Source organism: Nothoprocta perdicaria, unplaced genomic scaffold (assembly GCF_003342845.1).
Source record: "Nothoprocta perdicaria isolate Ctin4 unplaced genomic scaffold, notPer1 scaffold_42, whole genome shotgun sequence".
Taxonomy (NCBI): Eukaryota; Metazoa; Chordata; class Aves; order Tinamiformes; family Tinamidae; genus Nothoprocta; species Nothoprocta perdicaria.
The window spans coordinates 1,241,388-1,251,428 of NW_020455666.1; the positions used below are offsets into that span (position 1 = coordinate 1,241,388).

Genomic DNA, 10,041 nt, shown 5'->3' on the forward strand with positions numbered 1-10,041 from the left:
CACACACACACACACACAGGCGCACGCACCCTCCTCCACAACACCCTGAGCTGGCACCAGAGCTGCCAGCGTAGCAGCTAGACCTGGCCAAGCAGCAAGCAGGGGACGTCTCCCTGTCAGGCTGCAGGGCCATTCAGCTCCAGGCCAATGGCCCTGTTGTTTGTTCAGCGACAGCTTTCACATGCTAAACTGCTAAACAACCTCTGGGGCAAATTCCCACTAGCATAAAACACCGCGGCAGTTCACTAGGTGCTATGGGAGGGAAGTCATTTACATGCTCATACAGTTCACTTTGTTTTCCCAGCTGGTAAAGGAGATGCTGCATAATAGCATTAAAGGGGTTACGTTACCTTGCCATAGAAATCACTCATCTGGTACAGGGGAATGTGCTGAGTACCACCATACAGTTCGATTACCTCTTCATCAGGCACTGGTTTGAGCCCTCTAGACACAAAAATAGGATATTAATAATCACCAGACCATACAGAGCTAGAAATCGCAGAGAAGGAGCAGACAGGATGAACAGGACTCTCTAAAATTCAGACAGCAATAGAGCCTGATTCAGTGCTATCAGTCTAAAGGTTCACATCAAATCTTTTCCAAGACATTTTTCGGATACTTTGTTTGTTCCTTCCAGTTAATCGAGGGGCTTTACCTACATTCCTGCACAGAGCTCAGCACAGAGGTTTCCCTCTGCAGCTATCGGTCTCTCAACAGGACTGTCCCCCAAACAGGCCCCACGAGGAGATTCTGGTGGTACAGGTAGCTACAGGTTGGGGAAGGTTGCTTCCACAAGTTACATTAATATTAAATGCAACAGTGTAGGAAAGGAGCTAACTTTTCTCAAGATTGCTCATACGTAAATAACTAACTTTTCTTCCCATTCAGTTTTCCTAAGCATGAGAAATCCTTTGCTTAGAGATTATTCAACAYGGATAACCATTTTTGTCTAAAAGAAGTAACCAGAGTCTGGCTACCAGCTACAGCATTCATGAAACTAGATTTGTTAAAAGCTGCCCATTTTCCCTCTTACACAATATTCTGATGTGGCAAACTGTTCTCCCTAGTTATTCTGTCGAGGTACAGACTCTGAGAAGTTAAAAGTTGCTTAGGTTTTGCTTGAAAGCAAAGGGCAATTCAGAAAAACGATCTTTCAGGAAGATCACTTAARAAGGAAACCTTTTTCTTAAAAGTTTAAATGAGGTTTCCCTAAAAATCTCTTTATGAAGCTGCACTGAAATATGTTGCAGCACCAGAGAATCATAAAAAAAAACACCGCTCAAATAAGCCAATTCCCTCTGATTATGAAACTCCCTTTTTAATATTCTTTGGGTGTTTTCTGTAGCTGAAGCTTGACAGCAAAGAATTCAAGGAGAAAAACTGGCTTTCACGCTCAGGAAATAGAAGACAGTATTTCTTGGGAGCTTTGCTACAGATCTGTATGAATCACTGCTTCTTGTGCACCAAGTCCACACTGCATGGGCAGGGTGCTCTCCACTGTCCGGCCTCTCAGCATTTTGGACATGGTCTGTGGAAACATTCCCTTTGCTCTGCACTGCTTCAGCCAGTAATTCCAACCCACACCCAGTTCTGCTTGGAGACTAACAAAAGAGAAGAAAAATAGAGCAAAAATAGAGCCAGGCCTTAAACGAAGCCCAGACTCTGACATGTCATTGCTTTATTGACACATCTGCACTTCTTTAAGCTTCTGCTTGCATGTGGAGACCACTTTCCTCTTAGCTTCGTGACACAGCAGAGGACTGTGGCTGGGACACGCTGCTGCCTTGGGAAGCCAAGCTCAAGTGCAGAGCTCATACGGAGGAGCTCTCCCCCATCTGCATGCTTTAATTAGAGATATTAACCCAGGTGTGCCACAGCTGCAGGTCTGACACCAAGCAGAGTACGTGACTGGATGTGTCCTTAACCATTACAAAGAGCTCCAGGTCTTTCCACCCACACTTGGCTCACAGTGCTTGAGAAAAGTAACTGCAATTACAGGTAAGGTAAGCACTTGAAGCAAGTGGAAACTGGATGAGCCAGACAAGATTGCACTCTGCTTCTGTCTTTATTATTTATTATTATTTTTAATCACAAGCCTATATTCGAATCAGGTAGTCCACCTTTGTGTATTTAGAAAATGAMTTTCAAAACAGACAGACCTATATGCTGTCCCTAGCTGGACATAATGGAAAGCATCAATCTTCATCAGAAGACTCTGTGAAGAGGGATAGATATTTACTGTTAGTGTGGGGTGGGTTTACACTTAAACCTTACTTAAGATTCAAGTTCCAAACAAATGATATTTAGAAAATAAAATTCAACATAAATTTTACCCTTAAACCCCCAATTGCCTTCACACACATCTGTCCACACCGAAGTTTTACGAGGCCCTCCAGGAGGAGGGAAAAAAAAGAATTCTCTTTGCCTTGAATTGAAAGATCTCCTCTGTCTGCTACACTCCAAAGCCTGTGAGCAGGAATGCAATAGAAAAAGAAACAGACAGGACAGCGTCTCTGTGCCTCAGACAATCTTTTGTTATCTCCCTTTGAAATGCACACACATTCCCAAGGAGTTTGTGTGCACAAGAGAGATCTATAGGTTGTCACATTTATCTAAAGCACAACTAAGGAGGCAAGTTCTGGCTCTGAGCGCAGCTGTGCCTAGTCATTCTCGTTATGCAAGAGCCCTCCTCTCCCCAACACACATTTCAGCATAATAGAAGTTCTCCAGCACACAGAGCACAGCCTCACACTGAACCCAAAACTGCTCTGCAGATCAAATGGGGACACAGCATCAAAAGCATGTGTCCCTTTCCCGCTACCTACCACAATGCAAGGGAACAGATTCCACATTTTTGCATCCCTCTACCATTTAAGTGAAGCCTGCTACACTGTGGGCAGGCTGCCCACCACTTTGTGAGAGGGTGCAAGTAAATAACACCAGAAGATCTGCTCCACAGGCAGTACCCATTTTTTTACATGCTTTGCAAAACCTGCTCCTGAGCACAGCAGGTTCTCACCCTCTCCTCACTCAAAGGGCACTTTGCCTGGCTACACTGGCCACCTTTGTGTTCCTCTGATATATCAGCCAGAGATTTACACCCAGATASGAACTTCAGTTTCTCAGATCAACTTATTTTGCAAAGCCAGAGCTCTACTCTCATGAACGGTGCCCTGCCTCGCTGCCACATCAGCAAGGACAGACAAGAGGGAAATCTCTATAAAGTTTTTCCTCTGGTTTTTCCCTACTAGAGCTCTCTAGTCTGTACTTGCCGCTTCCCTGGGCTTGCTCAAAGCTCCCCAGAACCCAGGTCCCAGCTCCTGCCCGGCTGGAGCAGACACCACGGCGTTCCCGGACACTGAGCTTTCACGGAGCTGTTTCAGGGAACTGGGAAACGGTTTAAGCAAGCGCTTGCACTTTGCTGGCCTGTGCTCCTAAGTATGCATCTCAAGTAGCCTGGAGCCTTTTCTAGACACTCCTATTCTTTGGAATAGGAGCACAGGGGAGGGAAGGAGAGAGAAAAAAAAAAAAAACAAGAGCTTCCTATAGCATTCTCCTGACAAGTCATTTCTATCATTAGAGTAAGACATAATGCCTCTACCAGCAAGGACAGGGTATAAATATAGGACAAATACAGGACTGAGGTTTGTCTTTCTAATATCCCGAAAGATAGAAACAGCCACACAAAGAAGCTTAGTTTTCTTCGCTTGTGCAAATAACTGTCTGACTTTTAAAACTGGCACAGATGTTTAACAAGGATCTCTGGTAAAGAGCTCCATTCTGCTCGAGGGTGTGGGAACACAAAAGACACCGTAACCTTGGGAAGCTCATAAGCAAAACAGACCCATGCAATGAAAGATACTGGCACTCGAGCTATGCATTTCACTGACTGCTTTGTGATCAATATTTCCATAAGCAATACTACCACGTTTCTACTAAAACWCATTCACATAATGGAAGAGAAAGCCTGGGAGGCTGAACTCAGCACCGCTTACCTTCTGTACATCATAGTGAAGTCCCCGTATGGCAAAGCCCGGAATGTAGTCATACTTGGCAAGGCCTTCTGGATACTGGGAAGACATATAACAACATCTGAAACCTAAGTGCTATATATTGATACCAATATTTTGCTTGATGAACCTGCTTAGGCCTGCAAGCTTTCTCACAAGAGGCATGAACTGACCATGGAGAAAGACACAAAGGATCAGCTAAAAGCCCTGTATCAAAAAGGAAAATGCTTCCCCAGAAATGCTCCCTCTCATGTGAGRCATGCTAGGGAAAAATATAAGAGAGTCCATCAGGCAACGAGGAGACYTCTGGTGAGCTCCATTTAATGCAGGTATGTGGCAAAGCAGAGGCACTGCAGAGACTCTCGAAAAGACAYGGCCAGAAGAAAACACAGAGCAGTCACCTCTTGCAAACAGGGTATTCATAATAGGATATGATATTTAGTGTCATCTGCATTAACCTCTGCATGCCTAGTCCCCAAGGAGATGAATTCTGCACAGAMAAAACTTCCACAATCAAAGATTGTGGAGCCTGGAGCTTATCTCAATAAAACAAGTACCTGACACGTGCACAAYGCAGCCTTTTACAAGCAAGGCACCAAGAGAGCTGCGAGACTGCAAACTCTCCATTACCTTGAACTGCTCTATGAGGATGTCTCTGGCAGTGTTGAAAATCATGGAGTGCAGCACGTTGGAATACTGTGCCAGCGTGTAGTCGTAGTCAAAGCCGTAGATCTCGACGTCGCCCAGGCTGATCTCGTTGTTGGCGTAGATAGCGGCTGGGTTGAGGAGGTTGCACACACCGGGCGGGAGGAGATCTGAAGGGGCAAGAGGAGAGGTGAGAGGAGCCGAGGCCTCCCTGAAGCTTCACACCACGAAYCCGGCGGCCGCGGGAAGCACCGCGCAGTGCCCACTGCAGCCAGGCTGCTCCAAGGCTCCTGCCCGCGAGGAAGGGGCTGCGAAACCCCCAGCTCTGCCTGGAGACCCTCATAGCCATTTTAATTAAGCAAGACTGACGTTTTGCAGAAAACAGCATCCTCAGATCCCTGGCTACAGATGTTAAACGGCCAAATTTCCAGCCTCTGGCAGCTCAGGCTGCAGTTGTGTTTAACAGGCTCACCTACGTGAAAGGCAGCTGTAACATCTCAGCAGGAAAGCATGACAGTCAATCACCTGAAAAAACATCTTATCTCTTCAAATCTGAACACCACCAAGCTAATTCTYCTCTTAGAGGTACCCTGACTTCAAACCAGAAATGCAGCCTGCTTAAATTTAGCCTCTAACCAGAGTTGGCTACAGAATCGGCCAGACCTCACTGAGAAATCCTTTAGCTACGGTTTGGGCATTTGCTTTGCTTTTTGTTTGTTTGTGTTTTCCCYGGGCAGGATAAAGCAAGGTTTTGTACAAAACCTCACAGTTCTGAAAAACACCCAGCCACGCTTCTGGAGCRCATCATGCTGATAGCACCAAGTTATCTGCTTTGCTCTGATAAACAGCTGTGGAAGCAGCTTGATCCTCACGTGCAGTTAGTCACTTCACGGAGGGGTGAGCGCTCGGGATGCCTGGGAATAGCACTTCACCCTCTGGACTGCAGGGAAAACAAGGGTTAAATCCCCCAGCACCTGAAGTACCTACACATCCTTCCTCAGAGCCCAGAGCTTTTCTTGCAGGATGACAGGAAAGGCAGGAGCAGACTCCCCCTCAGGCCTCGTACTGGCTCCTTTAGCTCTTCCTTGCTATGCAGTGAAGCTCCGTATGAACTCAGGACAAGACAAGGATCACTGGAAAGCACGAGCAGCCGCTGCCAATGCAGACGTGGGCTGGAGCTCTTGCAGGACTTCATGTACAGAACATGAGTACATGTTTTAGGTAAAAAAAACAAAGTACATCTAGGAAGACTAATCCAAAGAGCTGACCTACAGCGGGATACGTTATTATGTCTTATTTTTCAGGGGACAGCAGCATTACCAAAACACATTCAAGCCTCTCTTCTAGCTGGCTTTCCTTTGGCCTCCAGACCAAGCAGAGGGAAACTGCAAGACCAGAGAGCAGTATTTATAGCAGGAGGACGGACTTGCTGCTACACGGCAAGAACAAGAGCCCCCTTTCAGTCACTCTGCTGGTGGCAAATTTCCTGGAAGGGGCCGTGAAGAGCGAACATGGCCAGAGCRAGCGCTTTCCCTGGGGATTTTAAAACACAGGAAGGGTAAAAGGATTCAGATGAGAGTTGCAATCATCAAAAATGCTTTCTGTGGCACAAACAGGCCCCCGCTTCCTGTGCTCGCCCCCGATGGTACCTCGGGACACGCTGTGGTTAGGGATGCAGTGATTGCAGAGTATTGATTTCCTTCTTCAAAAGGAAAACAATACAATTCTAATCACATCACACTGTAAATCCACAGTGTTTTTGGTTATCCCCACAAAAGCACAGGTTTTACCGTGACAGCTCCACCACAGAGAGAGGTGAAGCTTCCCCATCCTTCCCCCTTCGCCATGCAGTTTGGGATAACGCCGGGCAAAACACCGTCCCCTGCAACCTGCCTCTCCCGCTCCCGGGGACCCCAGGCACATGCAAACACCGCAACACGGCAGCTGCAATTCTCTGCAAAAACACAAAAAGCCGAGAGGAGCAGCACGACTCTGCCGGGAGGGAAGGGCTGCTCGGCTGCAAGCGGAGCCCGCGCAGCACCGCTGTAGCACACACTGACCAAGGGGGTATATTTAGACCCACTGGGTCAAGTCGCACTCCTCCATCAGCTCCCGCCCAGCTAATTTTATCCCACTGGGACRTTTTGACGCAGACTTGTGTGGTGGGTCACCTCTTACCTCACTAAAAGCTGCAGAAAGGGGCATGCTCTAGCAAAATGCTATCACCACTGGCTCAACAGAGCACGGTCCCAGTGGACCCTTCCTTATGGGGCTGATAGCTTCTGCTTTGCCAAGACAGTAAGAAAAAAACAAAAATAAAACTGAAAACTGACTTGTAGTTTACAAAATAATATCACTCTCAACTACTCTTTTCACCTGAATCCCAAGTGGAAAGGGAGGCTGTATCACAGAGCTGGTCATGGTCTACTCAGTGCTTCACCAAGAGCTGGAGGGCATACATCTGAGGAAGGAGGGGCAAGAGCTACTGCAGAAATACAACCCCCTAGAATCCGCACGTTTGCAATTTGCACCAATCTGCAACTCAGCTGGTTTTTTAGGGAAGTGTCTGCATATCCATGCAGATATACAGCACTCAGCAACGTCCACCCGCCTCGCAATTATAGCGCATGATGCAAGTCAGCGACGGAGCCAGACCACAAGAGAGCACGTTTGATCACAGCCCGCTTTTACGCCTGGGCACGAGTGCAGCGTCACCACAGAGCTCCGTGGGCTCCGTTTTGCAAGCGTGAGTCACTGAGCGGCTGCTGAGGTCGGCGTCTCCTCCTGACGGCACGAGCACCTCTGCCAGGCACCAGCCCGGCGTCGCTGCAAAGGGCGCCCGGTCCCGGCACGGCAGCGGACGTGGACACAAATGCAGGGAATGAAGGGGGAACAAGCGCTGGAGACTTCATGAACAGCCCTTCTAAAGCYCCCATTCCAAAAATGCGGCAGGCAGGGAGGTGCCAACTGCTTCCTCTGCTCTGCTGGGCTCCCCAGGGTCCCATCACACAGGACACGCTGCTTTTCCCTTGGTCCCAGATCCAGCATGCTGCTTAGGAATGATACATAAAAAAGGGAATTTATACACATCTTTGTTTCCCTAGAGGTCTAACGTAGCAGATATCCACACTAACTTTTGTGCAAGACTAGCCTTCGTTTACCAGAGAAAAGAGCAATATTACAAATCACATGGCCACAATTCTCCCTGCTCTTCATAAATCAGTAAGTTCTTTTGCACGCTCGCTTTCGAAAGACAAACAGTTTTCTCTTTGCTTTAGGCTTTGTTTTAGTGTCATAGCAATGTCTACAGACCATTTCAAGGAGCCAGAAGAGTCACCTCTACCAGGATGGGAGGCTTTGCCTGGGCAGACAGGAGCATAATGTAAAGAACATTAAACAACAGAGGAACAGTGTGAAGAGAACACTGAAATTAACCTTGGAGCCCCAGCCTCAATTCAAACAGTTAACACCTAAATATTTGGGGATGTCTGCAAATACTTGCTAAGGATGAGGAAGACATGCAGAATGAAAACGAGCCAGATTGCAGGTGCCACCTTTCCACTATGCTGGAATTGCCAGCAATGGCCACAGGGATGTGTCTTCTCCCTCAGCTGTACCCGACCCGATGGACACACTGCTGGCCGCAGCCTGCAACGTGATTGAGGTGCAAAGACCTCTCTTGATCCGCTAAAACTAAGAAAAGCAACAACACTCCAAGCTACACCCTCAGCATTAGCAAAGTTAACCAAATTCACACCGGCTGCTCCAAGTGTTGAGCTACACCACCCCCTGCCTCTCTTGGCAGAGAAAGAAAAGTGACATTAAGTGAAAGCAGCAGCCTTAGAGCACCACAGCGAACGACATACAGTCTTAAGAGTCAGTCTTGCAAAAGGTAGAGAGGAAATAAATAATGCAGAGAACGACTTCTCTTGGCCCAGCCCTAAGGGGAGATTTTTACCTTCTAYCACATACTGCTCGGTTTCCCCTGAAGTGCTTTTCTCAGACTGTTCTGGGCTCTCCCTTTGCTGCTCGGATACTGCAGTCTTCTTATCTGAACAGCAAGTACAAAGGGCTTTTTTTTTTCTCCTCAATATATACAGTATTTTGACTGCAATGCACTAAAAGAAAYGGTTTTTAGTAAGTAAAAACAACACATAAAAACATAAGAAAACACATAACAAATTCTACTGACAGGGACATCKTTCTCCAAACTGACAGCAATAACTGACAAAACAGAAAAGCATCCGAGACCGTGGGAGTAGGTGGCACCACAGAGCTCTTCTTAAGGATCTTCTTAAACTCACAGTTGATGGATCAAAGGGCAACAATGTTTTCAGACACAGCCAACCTTCCAAAATCCCTAATCCAACCACGGAGCCTCCGTTTTACATCCAAGTCAGAAAGGAGGACAACAAAGGAATGGACTGACGCCAGATGCGGCACAACTCGGCTCAGCTGTCACAGCAGCAGCTAAAGCCAGCCGGGACCAACCTGGTTTCTGCCCTTCCTTGCCAAGACCTGAATAACAGCACAGACCTGGAATCTCAGTTTGGGGAACTATTTCTTAAATAAACAGGGGATTCCTTAGGTAACATCACAGAATGACAAATAATCACCTGGAGGTTCGTGAAGAGCCTCCTCTGTCTAAAACGGGCTATTGCCCCTGTTTCATCCTGCACTTCCAATCCCATTGATTAATTCCATCCCGAGAAAGAACTCGGCCACACACGGGCCAACAAACGGAAACTATGTGAACAGGGACACCGTAATCCGTCATGTATTCGTAATCCGTCATGTATTCGAGGGAGTGTTTTGCCAGGAGACCGTGCTGTTAACCCATCCATGTTCACACCACTGCGGAAAAGAAAAATGACTTGGGGATATCCAGGTGCAGACATTCCGGCGGCTCCTGCGGCCTGGAATTCCCTTCCAAGGAAGGCAGGATTAGGGCAGGAGCTGGCGCGGGCTGCAGGACGTGGCCATCCTGTGCAAGACGCCAAGGAGGGTGATCCCTCCGCAGAGCTGGAGGAGCCGGGATCCCAAGGGATCCCATRGGATCAGCTCACAGTGTCTTTATAMCTGCGTGTCACCAAGGACTCCGGATTTTGTGCCAGTCCCACGTGCTGGGCGGCGGGAAGGGGACGAGGGCGGAACACGCGGCTCTCCAAGGGGGAGGCCGGGGGCAAGGCCAACAGCGCGGCGGCGGGGCAGCGAGCGCATCCCGCCCACGGGTGCCCCGTGCGCGCCGGCAGAGCCCGGAGCGCCACCGCCGGACCCGCCGAGCCGCTGGCCCCGGCGGCAGCCACGTGCGCAGCCACGGCGGCGCTTACCGTACACGAGCTTCTTCATCTCGTGGTAGCGGGCCCACAGGTAGCTCTTGGTGTCG

The 10,041-nt window shown here is 48.3% G+C and overlaps 1 protein-coding gene across 1 annotated transcript in view; it reads right to left on the reverse strand.

Annotated features, from left to right (window-relative positions):
- The window catches only part of NT5DC2 (5'-nucleotidase domain containing 2), a 24,844-nt gene extending 14,809 nt beyond the window's left edge, over positions 1-10,035 (reverse strand). The window contains exons 1-5 of the mRNA XM_026046057.1: positions 9,986-10,035; positions 4,641-4,825; positions 3,996-4,070; positions 2,160-2,215; positions 351-444 (exon numbers count right to left, since the gene is read on the reverse strand). Coding sequence (XP_025901842.1) covers positions 351-444; positions 2,160-2,215; positions 3,996-4,070; positions 4,641-4,825; positions 9,986-10,004 — 429 coding nt within the window. The 5' untranslated portion in view covers positions 10,005-10,035. The remainder of the gene's footprint in view (positions 1-350; positions 445-2,159; positions 2,216-3,995; positions 4,071-4,640; positions 4,826-9,985) is intronic.
- Positions 10,036-10,041: the final 6 nt, after the last annotated feature.